Below are 19614 nucleotides of genomic sequence, written 5' to 3'. Positions count from 1 at the left end.
GCGGCGCGGGGGCGCTGGGGCTCCGGCTCCGGGGGCCGCGCATCCCGCAGCGCGCCGGCCCCCCGGGGACCCCACCGCCCAATTCCTCGCTGGCCCCGACCTGGCCAGGGCGGGGCAGAGCGGGGCGTCCGGGCCCGGAGCCGGCCGAGCGCGCGGCGCGGCCCCCCTCCCACCCGCGAGCGCCCCTCCCGCGGCGCGGCGCCCGCTCTGAGGTCCGCGGCGCGGGGGCGCGCGGCCGGAAGCCCCGGTGGCCGCGTCAGCGCGGCGCCGGCGCCACCTCCTCGAAGGCCTCCAGGATGGTCCGGCGCTGCTCGGGCCTGACGTGCACGGAGAAGGGATGCGCCTGCAGGACGAGCCGCCGGACGCTGCTGGCCCCCAGCGCGCCCCGCACCCCGTGCCCACCAGGTACTCGCCCTGCCGGCGCGGCGGGTGGTGCCCGCGGCCGCTCGCCGCTGCGGGCCGGGGGGAAGGCCGGTGGCCCGGGCTCTGGGCCGATCCGAGGCTGGGGCCAGCGGGGCTTCGCCTGGAAGGGACAAAGACGGCGCTGGAGCCGGGGAGGGCCGGCCGCCCGCGCCTGGCTCCCAGCCGCCCCCCCCCGGCGCTCCGGTCGCGTCCTCCCAAGCCTCCGCGTCAGTCCCGCTCTCGGCCCCGCTTCTCCCGAGCGCTCCTGGCCCCCGGCCCCGCCCCCACTCGGCCGGCCTGTTTGTTCGTAGAGATTTTATTTATTTGGGGGGAGGGGGAGAGCGCCAAGCCCCCTCCGCGCGGCTGGTGTCCATCCCGGGGCCCGAGCCCAGGACCCTGGCCGAGGGGAGCCGCCTAACGAGCAGGGCCACCCAGGTGCCCCAGTTGTTGACACTTTGAATTAAAGCCCCGCGGGTATTAGAAAGATTCCCGGAGTGACAGTCTAGAGAGGAAGGTGTTGACTTAAGATTCCTGTTGCTGATGGGGCCTGGGCCTGGGTTCTCAGTGAAGGAAACCATTTCCTGTCCAGGCCGCATCTGGTGGCTTTATCAGCTCTCGGTAGGCCAGGATTAAGAACGCACAGGGACACAGGAGGACCCTGAGGCCCAGAACAACTCCGAATGTTCTGGAAAGAAAGGACTAGACTCTTCAGAACGACAAGAAGATACTCTATTTAAAAGATATTAGATGTTCCAGGACCTGGAACCTATGCGATCAGAGTTTCTATAAATCAGCTATACTCTTAAGATTCGATTTATATTCTGATATCCTGTTTGGATTCGAAGCGGCGAGCCAAGAAGGAATTCTCGAGATGTCTTTTGGTGCCAAGAGGTGGTTGTATTAAAGCACGGGCTCAGGACCTGTGGGCAGAAAGAGCTGCGCTGGAGTCGTAAGGAATGGCCTATTTTTTTTTTTTTTAATCTTTATTTATTTATGATAGTCACAGAGAGAGAGAGAGGCAGAGATATAGGAACGGCTTATTTTTTTTTTTTAAATCTTTATTTATTTATGATAGTCACAGAGAGAGAGAGAGGCAGAGACATAGACAGAGGGAGAAGCAGGTACCAGGAGCCCGATGTGGGATTCGATCCCGGGTCTCCACGATCGCGCCCTGGGCCAAAGGCAGGCGCCAAACCGCTGCGCCACCCAGGGATCCGGAATGGCCTATTATATAGTTTCAAGTTGGAAGAACATTAGGGAAAGTGTAAGTCTTTAAGGAATCTTGGAAGCGAGGTTTTTATGACCTTGAGGGGCTAGATATTGTTAGGAAAAGCTCACTTATTACTGTCTAATAAAACCTCAGTTGTGAGACCCTTGAAATCTATAACCATGGGTCATGTGCTTCGGGGACGATCGCCAACGGGTATCTTAAAGGAAGTTTCTGAAGGAATTTTTGTATGTTATAGGACACTTGCAGGATCCTGGGGGCAACCTTTTGCCCTTGGTGAAGTATCCAGGTCCAGGCAGTTGAATCCTTAGAGGAATGTCACTCTGCCTGTTTCAAGGACTTATCAGTGGGCTGTAGGTAGTGAGGAAATTTAATAATCTTTCTTCTGCCTTTGTTTCCCACATCATTAGGCGCTGATAGCAATTTCTGTCCTTACAGCTGATGTTACCTTCTTTTACTGGGCTTGGTACCCTCTGCCAGATTCCTCCGCCATATTCATATTTTCCCGTTTATCATTTGTGAGGATCTTAGGTGGATTTACTGAGCGATGTGCAGAAACCACCACATTTATTTTTATTTTTTATTTTTTAAAAAATTTTTTTTTAAAATTTATTTATGATAGTCATACAGAGAGAGAGAGAGAGGCAGAGACATAGGCAGAGGGAGAAGTAGGCTCCCTGTGGGGAGTCAATGTGGAACTCGATCCCAGGACCCTGGGATCACAACCTGAGCCAAAGGGAGTTGCTCAACCACTGAGCCACCCAGAAACCAGATGGTCCCAGAAACCATCACATTTAAACTGGAAACTTCTGGGATCCCTGGGTGGCTCGGCAGTTTGGCGCCTGCCTTCCGCCCAGGGCCTGATCCTGGAGACGTGGGTTCGAGTCCCACGTCGGGCTCCCTGCATGGAGCCTGCTTCCCCCTCTGCCTTGTCTCTGCGTCTCTCTCTCTGTCTCTCATGAATGAATAAATAAAATCTTTTTTTTTTAATTTAATAAATCTAAGGTACTTTTGGATTACTCCCCATTTATTTATTTATTTATTTACTTACTTATTTATGATAGAGAGAGAGAGAGAGAGAGAGGCAGAGACACAGGCAGAGGGAGAAGCAGACTCCATGCACCCGGAGCCCGACGTGGGATTCGATCCCGGGTCTCCAGGATCGTGCCCTGGGCCAGAGGCAGGCGCCAAACCGCTGCGCCACCCAGGGATCCCCGAATAAATAAAATCTTAAAAAAAAAATACTGGAAACTTTTATCTCCTGCAGTTCCATGTGCTTGTATTTTCTGAAGAGGAGAACAAAAGCAAAAGAAATGTAGATAGAATGAAATTTCCTTCCTACTTGCAGCTGGAGGCAAAAAACAACCTTAGCTTGACAATAGCCAGCCCTCCAGTATCTTGTAAGTCCTCCTAAGCATGAAAATCCCTTTACAAACTTCCTTCATCTCTACCCCCACTTACTTACCCACTAAGCATATAATCAGTGGCGCCTCAAATCACACCACAGCTCTTTATGCCCACAGCCCTGTCATCATTTTTACTAAACACGGGTTGTTGCAGGGCACCTGCATTGCTTTAGTGGCTCAGAGGGTTAAGGTTGACTCTTAATCTCAGTTTAGCTCTTGATCTCGGGGTGGTGAATTGAAGCTCCTCTACACTGGGATCCACCCTGGGCTTAGAGCCTACTTAACAACAGTCAGATTTTGCACCGAAAATGTCTTAAGAATTCTTTCTTGACCTCTGGCTCCTGGCCCACATCACACCAGTTTCCACTGGACAATGAAGACTCTCACTTCTGTGTACTAGAATAGTGACTTCTGGGAGTGGAGGTGCTCAGTCATTCAGCCCTCCATCCCATAGGTTTTTCTTTTACTCCACACTCATGTCGCAAACATGCTCTTCCATTTACTTCTTTGTATTTTCAGAAAAAGAAAACAAGACTCAGATCATTAACATGTTGGAGTGTCTGAAAATCCTGAAATATAAAAGAGCACATGATGATTGAAACACAAGTTTTCAATGAAATACTACCTTTGTGGGGTTATTGAGCACAACAGTCAAGAAGGAATTCTTGAGACATTTAATGGCACGAGTTAGTGATTTTATTGAAATTACTATTTCAATATTGACAGAAAGAGCTGCCCTTTGGCTGAATGGAGCTGCTGGTTCTTTGGTTAGTGTGCAAGGGAAGGGGTGTGCAGAGAGGACAAGATCATAAGTATGTCTTTCAACTTGTAAAACTACTCTTATAAGACTTCTCAGGCACTTACTCAGGTCCATATTAACATTCAGTGAGATGTAACAACCAGCTCTTATTTGATCCTTATAGAAGTATGCAGAGGATAGGCCAGCCTTCTGAGCTAACTGAACATTCTTTGCTTCTGGCCCTCATTATAATAGACTTAAAAATAAGAATTCTTTTCTTTCTTTCTTCCTTTCTCTTTCTTTCTTTCTTTCTTTCTTTCTTTCTTTCTTTCTTTCTTTCTTTCTTTCTTTCTTTCTTTCTTTCTTCTTTCTTTCTTTTTTAAAGATTTTATTTATCTGACAGACAGCACAAATAGAGCAGCAGGCAGAGGGAGAGGAAAAGGGAGAAGCAGACTTCCCGCTGAGCAGGGAGCCCAACACAAGCTCTATCCCAGGACCCTGGGATCACAACCTGAGTGGAAGGCACATGCTTAACCTACTGAGCCACCCAGGCGCCCAGCTCTTTTATTTCTTTCATTCAATGTGTATGTATTGATACTGTGAATAAAAGACAGAAGCATCGGGATCCCTGGGTGGCGCAGCGGTTTGGCGCCTGCCTTTGGCCCAGGGCGCAATCCTGGAGATCCGGGATCGAATCCCACGTCGGGCTCCCGGTGCATGGAGCCTGCTTCTGTCTCTGCCTCTCTCTCTCTGACTATCATAAATAAATAAATTAATTAATTTAAAAAAAAAAAAAGACAGAAGCATCATCATCTACAAAGAGATTTTCATATCATTGAAAGTTTTTCTTAAATTAGTCACCATGACAATTTGCTGCTCTATCCCTTTTAATGTGTATATAACTACTTTCTAAATGTATAGATGGGTGCATGAAATGTAAAACAGTAGATCACTTTTGTGTGGATCTCATCTCACTTCCATCATTCTTCTCAAGTCTCCATCATTCTTCTCTGCTATGAATGCTGCTTTAGAGTCCTCTCTGTATATTGCCCTGTGTGTCATTTTAGATCAACTCTAGGACCAATAGATCAGGGTTAAAACCTGATCCCTTCAATGTGCTGGATATTCTGCATGTTTGACAAAAGATTCGCAAAAACAAAATAGAAGAATAATTTGTTTACTCTCTTAGATTATTATTGTTTTATATTAATTTATTTAAAACTGTTAGATGCCACCTACTAACTATGAAATGCTTAGAAAGGTTTGTTGTTGCCTTTCTTGCTATTCTAGTAGAACCTAGAACCAATTACTATAAAACCCATTCAGTTCCAAGTCCCCCAAGAATTCTTGCCTTGGAGTTCCACCTCTAATTCAAAAATGTATCCCTTGGCAAAACTAATGCCTTGTTTAAAATGTGGACTGCCATCCCACTTCAGTACTCCTGAACAGAATCTCCATTTTCACAAGATTTGCAATGCACTGTATTAAAATTCTAATTCATGGGATCCCTGGGTGGCTCAGAGGTTTAGCTCCTGCCTTCTCTCCAGGGCGTGATCCTGGAGTCCCAGGATCAAGTCCCACATCTGGCTCCCTGCGTGGAGCCTGCTTCTCCCTCTGCCTGTGTCTCTGCCCCACCCTATCCCGTCTCTCATGAATAAATAAAATCTTAAAAATAAAATTCTAATCTTAAAATAAAATTCTAATTCACATTGGACTTTGATAAGTACATTTGTAACCCACCAAAATTTTCCACCTAAGAAGTAAACACAACTATGGGTGCCTGTGTGGTGAAGTCGTTAAACATCTGCCTTCAGCTCAGGTCATGATCTCAGGGTCTTGGGATCCAGCCCTACATTGGGTTCCCTGCTTCACAAGGAATCTGCTTCTCCCTCTCCCAACCTGTTTGCACTCTCTCTCTCTCTCTCAAAAAATAAATAAAATCTTGGAAAAAAAAATAGATACAACCTATAACGCATGATATAAATTACAGTACTCAGGAATTTGTTATGCCTCTGTTGACACCTTTATTTATTTATTTATTTATTTATTTATTTATTTATTTATTTTAAAGATTTTATCTATTTATTCATGAGAGACACACAGAGAGAGAGGCAGAGACACAGGCAGAGGGAGAAGCAGGCTCCATGCAGGGAGCCCCACGTGGGACTCGATCCCGGGACCCTGGGATCATGCCCTGGGCCAAAGGCAGATGCTCAACTGCCCAGCCACCCAGGTGTCCCAACACCTTTATTTTATAAATTATCTTGGATAAACATACAGTATTCATAATGGTTTTCTGAATCATATGCCATCCTCTTATGTCAAAGTTGGACAATACATTAGGGCATATTACTGTGTTAAACACCATCTTAGTGCGTAAGCAGGAAGCTGACCTAGCCAGAACCAGTTCTAGTAGAACTTCGCTAAAAGGAGTTCACTCCTTGGGGAATCACAGATAGAAACTACACCAGGTCGAGTTGTCACACAAAGGAAACTTGACTTGCAGCAAATACGGAGATCACAGAGAGTAACTTCCCAACAAGAGACTCCCAGAGCCAGAGGGAATGATTTCCTTTTATTTAGGGTTAGGGTAGATACTTAGAAATTGGAGCCTTGTCATCTTATGTAGAGCTAAGTAGAAGGTGGCATATGAAGCTGAGGATAACAGTTCTCTATGTACTTTGTTATATAAATGAGGTTTGTGCTTCTCCTTGAGTGGAGATTTTAGTATTATAATGAGTTCAAAGCAACTGTTGGTCATTCCATGGGTCACTCCTTGGTCCAACTGCATAATTGTGAGTCAGGGGTTAAGCTAAAATTGGCCCGGGCCAACCTTTTTCACAGGGGAGTTATCCTCTTTTGCTGGATAGTTTCTGTTTCCATCACAGGAGTCTATGCCTGAAGTAAAAGATTAAGGTAGAAAGAAGAGGCTAAGAAAAATATGGGACAAAGAGGGTACAAGCCCATAAGCAGTAAGGGTCAGATCATGGGATCTAGCTGGTGACATTTAACTCCCTCTTTCGTCTTAGGTACCTTGTGAACTCTGCCTGTGGCCACTTGGTAACTGTGGTATTTATTGCAGGGACTGCTGACATTCAGGGATGTGGCCATAGAATTCTCTCAGGAGGAGTGGGGATGCCTGAACCACACTCAGCGGGAACTGTACAGGGATGTGATGTTAGAGAACTATGGAAACCTTCTCTTCTTGGGTGAGGATGACTCCTTCCAGGTTTCGCAGACCACACTCTGGGTTTTCTTCCTTCCTTTGGAGACTGACTCTTAGAAGATTCCTCTGCATGACTGGAATTCGGATCCATGCAAAAAGGGAAATAAATGGGGATTTGTAGATGTGGAGAAAAATCTTCATATTTCCTTTTCAGCTCTAGCTTCAGCTTCCTTTTTAAAAAAAATTTTTTAAAAACATGTTATTTATTTATTTATGAGAGACAATACAGAGAGAGGCAGAGACATAGGCAGAGAGAAGCAGGCTCCATGCTGGGAGCCCTATGTGGGACTTGATCCCTGGACTCCAGGATCACGCCCTGGGCTGAAGGCAGGCACTAAACTGCTGAGCCACCAGGGGTTCCCCCCTAATTCTCCTTCCTTAAGGAGCATCATCATTTCTGTTGATGAATGTCAGTACTAAACATTGACAGGCATCAAATGGTACTGCCGAATTTTAAACTCCAGTTTTTATGTATTATTATTGTATCTAGTCCGTGGAAGTAGAAGCCATGATTTGAATATTTGAAACTCCTTCTGCTTGTTCTTTTTTTTCTTTTTTTTTTAAAGATTTTATTTATTGATGAGAGACACAGAGAGAGAGAGGCAGCGACACAGGCAGCGGGAGAAGCAGGCTCCATGCAGGGAGCCCGATGTGGGACTGGATCCTGGGTCTCCCGAATCTCACCCTGGGCTGAAGGTGGCGCAAACCACTGAGTGACCCGGTGTGCCCTCCTACTGGTTCTAAAGGGGCTGTTGGTCAGTAGCATTTGGGAAGGTATTTTCTATAATTTTACACTGTCCTGTGGTCTCTACTGAGCATGATACTTGATTGAACATCTCCAGCAATACCCATTTTCCTTTTTCCTAATAACCAGGCCTCATTGTGTCAAAGCCAGACCTGGTCTCCTTTTTGGAGCAAAAGAAGGAGCCTTGGAGTGTGAAGAGAAAGAAGAGAGTAACCATCCATCCAGGTAAGTGGAAATGGATGAGGCAGATGACAGAGGTGCGGTCCACATGTGAAGGGGGAAGAGAGACCTTAAATTGTGGTGGGAGTAGTTCTCCTTGAATGGATACACTCTTGAGAAACCTAGTTTATATTTTTCTCCCTGTCACAGAGGGACATGTGCTATCCACCATTATCAAGCTCTTAGCTTCTCTAAGGATTCTCCTTCAGCTCCACTGATGGTCCATCACTTCCACAGGGAGGGCCAGGAGACTCCCCTGGGAGTGGAGGGTCTCCATCATCTGAGAGGTTCTCCATTGCTGTCAGGGTCCTGGGGAAGTCTCCCTGTTTCTCAGGATCCATAGACTTAGCCCTTTGTAAGTTCTGTTTTGCACAGTGAGAAGCCTGTCGGGGTAGTGGTGGGCATACTGGGGTTTGGTGCAGAAATCCTGGGAACACTGGAGACAGATACCACGTTTTCTGGCTTATGCATTCCAATGTTATGGAGGCTTTAATCTTGATTGTACAAAATTGACACTCAGTAATTTCATCAGATAACAAAGCACCTCCCTAAAATAAGAAAATCTAATCCTTTATTTCACTTTGAAAGTTAATTTTTTCTTTGTATGAACTGAAATTAGGATATAACAGTGTGTTCCATTCCTCAGTGGTGAAATAATATAACGTATCTGTTTGTATCCTAGAATTCCTACCTAAATTAATGCCATGGGGGAGCTAGAACATTTAGACCTTAGAACTTGAAGGCTATAATAAATTCTCAATTTTTACCTTCTTTCTTAATACTTGCATCATTGGATGAATTTGTCTTGTATGACAGAAATTTCTTTTTATTTTGTCAAGTGTGTTTTCACTTTCTTAGTTATATATGAGATTCATCTGTTATTTATTAGATCAAAAGTTCTGATATGACATGGGCATGTGAGGTAGAGGGATGTCTGGGTGGCCAGTCAGTTGGTCCCAGGTCATGATCCTGGAGTCCTGGGGCTCAGCCCCTCCCCATTGGGCTCCCTGCTCAGTGGGGAGTCTGCTTCTTCCTGTGCCCTTCCCCTGCTGTGCTCTCTCTCTCTCTCTCCTTCTCTCTCAAATACATGGATAAAGTCTTAAAAAAAAAAAAAAAGCAGTGAGGTATAATTCGTATAATTCCTGTATTTTAAAGAAAGCTTTTGTTCATAAATGTAATTTTACTTCAGTGACAATTAGTCATTGGGTTTTTCTTCTACTTTCCTTGGAATATATCTGAATTTAATCCCAAATATGTATTTTATGTATAGTGGCCTTTAGCATATTTTGCAACTTTCTTGGTGTTTATTTAGGAAATGAAGATGTTGTTTATTTCCTTGGTTCTAAGGAGTGGGTTGTAGCCTTAAATTCTCTGTTCAAGGAGGGATATATTACTAAAATAATACATTTGTATAATGCCTTTTTAAGTGGTTGTTCGTATGATTTTCACTTACAGCTTTTAATGATTGATTTTAATGAATATTCTTTTTTATACTGTGGTCAGTGAAAACCAGCCAATAATTCATGCTTGTTTTTTATGATACATAGAGTTTAAAATTAGTTTTATAGAAAGTTTCCTTGAGAAAAATGCATCTTTTGGTTTTTTTTTTTTTTTTGAAAGATTTATTTATTTATTTATTCATGAGAGATGGAGAGAGAGGCAGAGACACAGGCAGAGGGAGAAGCAGGCTCCATGCAGGGAGCCCGATGTGGGACTCATTCACTTCTGGGACTCCAGGATCATGCCCTGGCCTGAAGGCAGTCGCTAAACGTTGAGCCACCCAGGGATCCCGTATTTTTAATGCATCTATTTTATTTTATTTAAAATTTTTATTTATGATAGTCACAGAGAGAGAGAGAGAGAGGCAGAGACATAGGCAGAGGGATAAGCAGGCTCCATGCACCGGGAGCCCGCCGTGGGACCTGAACCCGGGTCTCCAGGATCGCACCCTGGGCCAAAGGCAGGCGCCAAACCACTGCGCCACCCAGGGATCCGTAATGCATCTATTTTAATGTCGCTTTTCTAGGGTTAAATTTTGTCTTATTCTGGCTTTGTAATTCCATAACAATGTGCTTCCTTTTGTCTCGGACTTTCCACTACATTAGTTAGTTGTGGTTTTGGTTTTACTTGTGTATTTAGTTACACCATGACCATTTTCTTTTTCTTTTAATTTTTCCATAAGATTTTTAATCTATTCTTTTGAGAGAGACAGAAAGCAAATGAGAGCATAGCACAGGGGAGGACCAGAGGGAGAGGGAGAAGTAGAGTGCGCCCTGAGCAGGGAGCCTGACCTGGGCTCAATCCCAGGCCCCTGGGATCAGGATGTGAGCTGAAAGCAGACGCAGAACCGACTGAGCCATCCAGGTGCCCCAAGGATGACAGTTTCCAGTACAGAGTTCAGAGACCATCTGAAGGATCATGACCATGATCTGAACCGACATTAAGAGTCCGATGCCTAACATGATTCCTTCCTCTGCTTCACCTCTGTAGTCTCTTTCTTGTTTGAACACTCACCCTCTGTGTGAGCAGCCACCACAATGCATCCAGAGGGTGCTGTGGCTCCCTCTGCCTCCATGTCATGCGTGACAGAAACAAGTCCCTCAGGCAGCAGCCAAGAAGCCAGATCGCTGAACCTACAGGTCACTCATTTCTTTCTCTCCTGAGGAGAGGTACGAGTTTTTCCACAGGGTGGCCTTCGAGTGTCAGGGAGGGTGAGCTGCTGTTGTGGGCAAGTGTCACAAACTCTCTTAGTCTCTTTGATGTGGCTCTTCTTCATCTCTTGACAATCTCTTTTTCAAAGTGTCTGCTGGGTTATTGTGCCTATTTTTTCTGTTTTGGTATTTTTTTTCTTCAGGCTTTATAGATCCATATATATATTATGAGAATGGGTCCTTTATTCCTTCTCTCACTCTATTTCTGTCTCTTGAGCTTGTGATGCAGAGAAGTTCTTAATGTAATCCAATTTGTCATATCAAACTTTATGGTTGGTAGTTTTTATCATTTTAGAAATTTTCTCATATACTAAGACCACAGAGATAGAATCCTTTGTTTTTCTAAAAGCATCATAATGATCTATATTATATCAATCAGAGATGTATTAAGTGTCATTGTTCTCTGTGTAGTGACTGAGGTTTTCAATTTTTTCTTGTTTTCTCAACAAGGATAACAAATTGAAGTATATTCTGAAAGTGTTATATTATGGTTTCTTTTCATTTGCTTTCATTAGTCATTTCGGGCAGCCCCGGTGGCGCAGCGGTTTAGCGCCGTCTGCAGCCTGGGTTTGAACCTGGGGACCCTGGATCGAGTCCCTCCTTGGGCTCCCAGCTGGATCCTGCTTCTCCCTCTGCCTGTGTCTCTGCCTCTCTCTCTCTCTCTCTGTGTCTCTCATGAATAAAAAAATAAAATCGTAAAAAAAAAAAAGGGTTGTGATATCTTATCAAAATGATACATTTGCTTTATGGACCATTGTTGTTATTCCTTGATACCATGTTGTGAGCTTGTGATCTGGACCAGCAATTCCATGATTTTCATCCACTCCAGGCACAAGCAGTAGGTCAGCTGTGTTCATAATAAGATCAACATTTCCTCCCAATCTTCACCTCATTTCAGAGCCACCCAAAGAACGTTTGTCCTTGTGATCACCTGTTTCATTTACGTGGTCTCGTCATGTCTATATTGTTCCTTTTTCTTTTAATTTAATGTTTTTTTAAATCAGACTTCTTTTTTTTTAATTTTTATTTATTTATGATAGTCACAGAGAGAGAGAGAGAGAGAGGGGCAGAGACACAGGCAGAGGGAGAAGGAGGCTCCATGCACCGGGAGCCTGATGTGAGACTCGATCGCGGGTCTCCGGGATCGCGCCCTGGGACAAAGGCAGGCGCCAAACCACTGCGCCACCCAGGGATCCCCTAATTTAATGTTTTTATTTTTTAAATATTTTATTTATTTATTCATGACAGACACACACAGAGGGAGAGAGAGAGGCAGAGACCAGGCGGAGTGAGAAGCAGGCTCCATGCAGGGCAGCCCGACATGCGACTTGATCCCGTGTCTCCAGGATCCAGCCCTCGCTGTAGGCAGCGCTAAACCGCTGAGCTACCCGGGCTGCCCTGTTCTTTTTTTTTTTTTTTTTTTAAGATTTAATATATTTATTTGACAGAGAGCACAAGCAAGAGGAGCAGCAGAGGGACAGTTAGAAGCCGGCTCTCCACCAAGCAGGGAGTCTGACATGGGGCTCAGTCCCAAAACACTGGGATCACGACCTCAGCTAAGGCTTAACCGACTGAGCCACCCAAGTGCCCTTATGTTGTTCTTTATGATATTTCTTGTTGATGGGTGGTGAACATCTCTGCCCTAAATCCTATGTGTTTCCCAATTCTCAGCCATTTTCTTGTAATGACGCATGATTCCACTGTTTCCAGGACCTGCTCTGCCTGGGTTAGAAGTACAAGATCTGTCATCAACTACATGTAAATTAATATGCTTCTGCACAGTTTAGGTGTTTCTTCACACATGTCCCTTGCAAGTTCACTACAGAAGTTTAAGGTAGACCTTCATGAGTTCTGGGATTTGTTTACGTGGTTGAATGCAAGCCCCACAGGAACAGTGCAGAAGTGAATGTTATAAGTCACCCGATTCTTCTGCGTTGTATCCTGCCAGTGATGGCCTTGAAAAATATTTCCTGATGTAAACTGCTTTTTCAAGTTTTAAAGACTTTATTTATTTTACAGAGAGGGTGTATGTGGATGGGGTGGGAGGGAGAGGGAGAGAATCTCAAGTAGACTTCATGCTGAGCACCGAGTCCAGAGTCTGTTGAGGAACCTGAACCCACAACCCCTGAGATCATGACATGAGCCAAAATCAAGAGTCAGACACTGAACTGACTGAGCCACGCAGGCAACCCACATTGAATAGATTTTATCCCAGATCCTGTGTCAGGCTAATGAGTGTTTGATGAGGTGGTGCATATCTGGGAAAATTAGTCAGGAGACATGCTGGGGTCAGACTGATGGTGGATGTTGTTGGGAAACGATTCTGTGGGTTTAAGTTACTCTGTATGTTAAGGGTAGAGGCACTGAAAGTGTTTATCCTTAATTGGCTTTCCGCTGATGCGCGAATATTAAAATGCTTTGAAATATAGTGATAATATCTTACCCTTAGGTGGAGGACAGATTTGTTAACTGTAGAGGAACACGGATATCGTCTTCTATGGCAAAGGTTCAGGAAGATATGCTCTCTGCTCCTTCAAGATATTGGGGTTCCCTGTGCTCAGGGTCTCATCGATGTGACACAAACCCACTGCATATGCAGCATCTACATGTGTGAAATGGGGATTTGGAGCTGGCAAGTGAAATTAGCGTGATCAAGAAATTTGTTCTGTTTCATGTGTCATGAACCCTAAGATCCTTGGACTTGAATCTGAGAGTCCTCTGTCTTCTGCTAGCATTGGAAAATTGTTATAGGCAACCTTGTTCCACTATAGAATATGTGGAACATGGAATTTTTATACTTCTTGGGATTATCCATGGGTTTATTTAAAAATGAAGTTGATGGGCACCTGGGTGGCTCAGTCACTGAGCCTCTGCCTTCGGCTCAGGTTGTGATCCCAGGTTCTGGGATCGATCCCCAGCAGGGAGCCTGCTTCTCCCTCAGCCTTTCTCTCTGCCTCTCTCTGTGTGTCTCTCATGAATAAATAAACATAATCTTAAAAAATAAAAACATGAAATTGATATTTATGCGTCTGTTTCTCCTTTTTATTTATTTATTCACTTGTTTTTTAGTCTGCACTTATAAGTGAAATCATGTGTTATTTGCTTTTATTTGCCTGACTTATCAGCACAGTACTTTCTAGGTCTATTTACAGTGTCCAGCACAATACTTCCTAGGTCTATTTCATTGTCATCAATGGCAAGAAACCGCAAAAAAGGCAGAAACAGACCCACTCCAAAAACGAAACAGAACTGCTGCTTTCTGGAGTGGAATGGAGAGGGATGATGGGCCAACTGGGTAAAGGGGAATGGAAGGTATAGGCTTTCAGTTATAGAATAGATAAATCATGAGGCTAAAGGATATAGCAGAGGGGATATGGTCAGTGGTATTGGAATCTGGTTCTATGGTGCTAGGTACTGGCTACACTTGCATGGAAAAACATTTAAGTTGCAAATGGATGTCAAAAGAAAGCCAGAGTAGCAACACGTATATCAAACAAACTAGAGTATTTTGTTCTTGTACGATGTTTATCCTGCTTTGGTACCAGGGTAATGCTGGGCCTCATAGGATGATGTTGAATATGTTCTGTCCATTCCACTATTTGTAAGATTTTGATGAAGATTGTCATTAATTATTATTATCATTTTAATGTTCGGTAGAACTGACCAGCGAAGGTATGTGGTCCTGGGCTTTTCTGTGCTGGAATTTTTTTATTCTACATTCAACTTTCATTCTTGTTACTGGTCTGTGAAGATCTACTTGTTGGGTTTAAGATTTATATTTCAATCTTGGTAGTTTTATATATCATAGGGGAATTATCTGGGATTTTTCTAAGTTACCTGATTTGTTCGTATATAATTGTTCATGGCAATCTGTTATCACACTATGTATTTCTGTAGTTATCTGTTGTGTTTTCTGTCCCATTTCTTGTTTTAATTTTTGAGGCTTCTCTCCTTTTTTCTTAGTTAATGTAGTGAAAATTTTGATTATTTTTTGGAAAATCTGGGCATTGATGTCAATGTTATGTTACTGTTTATTATGGTCTCTATCTCTGATTTTCTTTGTTAGTTCCTTTCTCTACTTGATCACAGCTAAGTTTCTTCTTTTTCTCGTTCCTTGTCTTGTAACCTTTAGAAGAAAAGTTGGGGGTGTCTAGGTGGCTCAGTCGGTTGCACATCTGACTCTTAATCTCAGCTTAGGTCTCCATCTCAGGGTCTTGGGTTCAGGACCCAGTTAGCCAGTTAGGCTTCATGTTAGGTATGGAACCTACTATAATAAAGAAATGAATATAATAAAAAAAAGAAAAAAGTTGAAACTGCAACTTAATTCAGGCATTTATAGTATTAAAAAAATTGAAAATGGAGTGTGTCATAGAAAAAATTACTAGAAATAAACAATACCAGTGATAACCAACAAAACAACAAAAAAATAAGGATTCTTTAGGGTTTTTTAAGGATGTCATCCGTAAAGAGATAAACTTGCATTTTCTTTTCCCATTTGGATTCATTTATGGTTTTTTTTTTCCCATTCAGACTAGAATATCCAGTACTGTGTTGAATAGAAGTGAAATCCCTTTGTTATGATCATACAGAAGAAGCTTACACTTTTTTTTTTACTATTGAATATATTAGATTTCAGGTTTTCATAGCTATATGGCCTTTATTAAGTTGAGGTGGTTTGCTTCTATTCCTACTTTATTGAGTGTTTTTAATAATGAAACATTGTCCAGTATGCTCATATTCTTGTTCTGCAGCAATATGATTGCCATTTTTGATCTTCATTCTGTTAATGTGGAGCCTTTAACTTATAGTTTTCCATATGTCAAAACACCCTTGAATTCCAGGAAGAATTGCCTTTAATTGTGTTGTAAAACGTGCTTTTGATTCAGTGTGCTAGTTTGCTTTTTTTATTGTGGACTTTGTATAACTGTGCCTCACAGGTAGTAGTTTGTAATCTTCTTTACTTGTACAGTCTTCCTTTGCCTTTGACAACCTGGTAACACTGGAGTCACAGAGACTATTTTGAGAATTTCCCTTCTCTTCCCTCCCTGAAAATGTTGGAAGAGATTTGAAATACTTTTCCATGGGGCTCCTGGGTGGCTCTGCGGTTGCGTGTCTGCCTTTGGCTCAGGGCGTGAACCAGAGTCTCTGGATCGAGTCCCACATCAGGCTTTGTGCATGGAGCCTGCTTCTCCCTCAGCCTGTGTTTCTGCCTCTCTCTGCGTGTGTCTCTCATGAATAAAGGAACAAAATATTTAAAGAAAAAAAAGAAGTACTTTTAAATAAATCTCTGAATTATCCAGTGAATTCATTTGGAATAAGACTTTTCTTTGTTGGGAAGTTTTAAATTACTTTTTCCATCTACTTAGTAGTTGTAGATCAATTGTGACTTTTTAAATATTTCTTCAGGAAATATTTATTGGAATCCTGAAATCTAGGGAGCTTACATCTTTTTGAAATTTATTCACATTTTTGGTATCTCTTTCTTGGCATATAGTTATCCATTGTCACTTCTTATTATTTGTGTTTTTATGGTATCAGTTAATACTGTCTACTGTCACTTCACTTCTGATTTTAATTTACCTTTTTTTTCATTCTTCCTTGATTTTGTTAAAAGTCTGTCAATTTTATTGATCTTTCCTGAAAACCAACTCTTCCTGTTGTTGATAATTTCCCTTTTTTTTTTTAAGTTTTTATTTATTCATGAGAGAGAGAGAGAGAGAGAGAGAGAGAGAGGCAGACAGAGGCCAAGGGAGAAGCAGGCTCCATTCCATGCAGAGAGCCAGATGTGGGACTCGATACCGAGTCCAGGACCACACCCTGGGCTGAAGGCAGCGCCAAACCACTGAGTCACACGTGCTGCCCTATATTTTCCTATTTTTGCTGTTTCCTCTTTTGTTCTTTTCTGTTTATGTTTAAATTTCCTCCCTTTTGCAAACTTTGGACTCACGGGACTTTCCTGATTTTTTGTGATATAAGAAAGTAATTTGTACTATAGCATGACAGTACTACAGTACTACTACTATAGCTGTAGTACTACCGCTATCTATGAGGCTATGTGGTCAGTACATTCTGTGTTAGTTTATGTGTCCACTGAGGAACAAAGTCCTGATGATTCCTTCCGAGCCATCTTGCTGATGTTCTCTGACTGATTTTCAGGTTATCTATTAGTGGTTGTCAGCATATTCATCTGAGAGTAGTAAGTGGAATAATTTTACATTTCTCTTTCTTGATATCTTTCAGCCATATCTTCTCGTGACACCCAGAGCTTGCTGTCAAAGCCAAGCATCGAAGCTTCTTTCCAAAGAGTGTCAATGGGTAGATTAAAAAATAATGCCATTGAGAATTTACACTTCATGACAGACTGGGACGATGATGGAGAGAGTGAAGGGCATCAAAGACATCATGAAGGCCACAACCATACTGAGATATCTGCGCATAATAAGAATCTCCCTGCCCGAAATGGTGAAGGATATAGAACATTTTCAGTAACCTCCCTTTTTAAGTCTGCTACTTCCACAAAGCAGTGTGTTTCTGAAAACAAAAGCTCAAATCAAATATTCAAACTTACATATTTAGGGAACGACGACAGTTTGGAAAATCTGGGAAGTTACCTAGTCCAGGCTGAAAATAATTATTTGAACCCTTGTGAAAAAAGAATTGGATTGACTATTCAGTCAAATATTTCTAAACATCAGAGATTTAAAAATGAAGAACAAAGTGCTAAACAGGATCCATTTGAGAGGTGTTTCACTAAGGAGTCGATCCTACAAAATTACCAGAGCCTGTTCAGTGGAGACAGAGTTGCTCAGTGCAGTGAATCTGAGAAAACATTTAACCAGGGCTCCAATGTTAGTCCATGTGTGTGGACTCAGTTTCTAGGGAACCATCATGAGTGTAGTAAATGTGGGGAAGTCTTTTATCAAAACTCTAACCTTAGTGCACATAATAGTATGAATACAGGAGAGAATCCTAAAAATGAATGTGAGAGTGCTCTTAACCAGTCCTCCAATGTTGATGATCAACAGAGAATTCATGTGGGAAAAAACCCATTCAGGTGTAATCAACCTGGGAACATGTTTTGTCAAGCATCAAGGCTAAGTATATATAAGACAGCCCATAGTGGAGAGAAAAGTGACATTTATAAGGAATGTGGCAAAGATTTTGACTTGGACTCAGTACTACCTCAACGTCACGGACTGCGTACTGGAGAGGAACCGTACAAATGTGAAGAATGTGGTAAAACGTTTAAGGTCTGCTCATCCCTAAATACACATAGGCGAATCCATACTGGAGAGAAACCTTACAAATGTGAAGAATGTGGCAAGGCCTTTATCCATTGCTCACACCTTATTATTCATCGCAGAATTCATACTGGAGAGAAACCTTACAAATGTAAAGAATGTGGCAAGGCCTTTAAGACTCACTCAAGTCTTATTCAACATCACAGAATTCATACTGCAGAGAAACCTTATAAATGTAAAGAATGTGGCAAGGCCTTTAAACATAACTCAAGCCTTACTCAGCATCACAGAATTCATACTGGAGAGAAACCTTACAAATGTGAAGAATGTGGCAAAGCCTTTAAGCAGGCTGCACACCTCTATAAACATCACAGGATTCATATTAGAGGAGAACCTTACAAATGTGAAGAATGTGGCAAGGCCTTTACACAGCACTCACGCCTTACTCAACATCACAGAATTCATACTGGAGAGAAACCTTACAAATGTAAGAATGTGGCAAGGCCTTTATCAGGCTCACACTTACTAGCATCACAGAATTCATACTGGAGAGAAACCTTACAAATGTAAAGAATGTGGCAAGGCCTTTACCAGCTCATCACCTTATTCATCATCCAGAATTCATACTGGAGAGAAACCTTATAAATGTAAAGAATGTGGCAAGGCCTTTAAACATGACTCAAGCCTTACTCAGCATCACAGAATTCATACTGGAGAGAAACCTTACAAATGTAAAGAATGTGGCAAAGCCTTTAACCAGCGCTCACACCTTTCTAAACATCACAGAATTCATATTACAGGAGAACCTTACAAATGTAAAGAATGTGGCAGGGCCTTTACACAGCACTCAAGCCTTACTCAACATCACAGAATTCATACTGGTGAGAAACCTCACAAATGTGAGGAATGTGGCAAGGCCTTTAATAGGCATTCATATCTTACTCAACATCACAGAATTCACACTGGAGAGAAACCTTACAAATGTAAAGAATGTGGCAAAGCCTTTAACCAGCATTCAAGCCTTACTAACATCACAGAATTCATACTGAAGAGAAACCTTACAAATGTAAAGAATGTGGCAAGGCCTTTACACAGCTCTGGAGCCTTACTCAACATCACAGAATTCATACTGGAGAGAAACCTTACAAATGTAAAGAATGTGGCAAGGCCTTTAATAGGCATTCATATCTTACTCAACATCACAGAATTCACACTGGAGAGAAACCTTACAAATGTAAAGAATGTGGCAAGGCCTTTAACCACCAGTCAAACCTTACTCTTCATCACAGAATTCATACTGGAGAGAAACCTTACCAATGTAAAGAATGTGGTCGAGCCTTTACCCAGCACTCACACCTTACTACTCATCATAGAATTCATACTAGAGAGAAACCTTAACGAATGTAAAGAATGTGGTGAGGCCTTTAATCACCTTTCAACCTTTACTCATTATCAACGGAGTCATACTAGAGCAAAGCTTCAAAGTTTTAGGATTGTGCGAAAAAAAAATTTAAGTTCTTTTAAGCAACAAGAAATTTGACTTGAACGGAAAATGATCAAGATTCTTTTCTTTTACAGTAATTTATCCGTGCTTTAAGACAGATTGCCCTACATCTAAAACTGTATACAACAAAATTATATAAGTATTCCTTGATTTTACAATGATAAATGAAAAACTTAAAAATTATCCAATCTAA

The 19614-nt window shown here is 42.5% G+C and overlaps 1 protein-coding gene across 1 annotated transcript; it reads left to right on the top strand.

Annotated features, from left to right (window-relative positions):
* Positions 1 to 272: 272 nt before the first annotated feature.
* Positions 273 to 19418, top strand: LOC121484150 (zinc finger protein 708-like). Its single transcript, XM_041742977.1, is given in 7 exon segments — positions 273 to 405; positions 6858 to 6984; positions 7876 to 7971; positions 16917 to 18404; positions 18407 to 18442; positions 18445 to 18942; positions 18945 to 19418. Coding segments are annotated over 6 exon segments (2523 nt in total). The 5' UTR covers positions 273 to 405; positions 6858 to 6950; the 3' UTR covers positions 19316 to 19418.
* Positions 19419 to 19614: the final 196 nt, after the last annotated feature.

This window comes from Vulpes lagopus, chromosome 2 (assembly GCF_018345385.1).
Source record: "Vulpes lagopus strain Blue_001 chromosome 2, ASM1834538v1, whole genome shotgun sequence".
Taxonomy (NCBI): domain Eukaryota; kingdom Metazoa; phylum Chordata; class Mammalia; order Carnivora; family Canidae; genus Vulpes; species Vulpes lagopus.
This window is presented reverse-complemented; position numbering and strand designations above follow the sequence as displayed.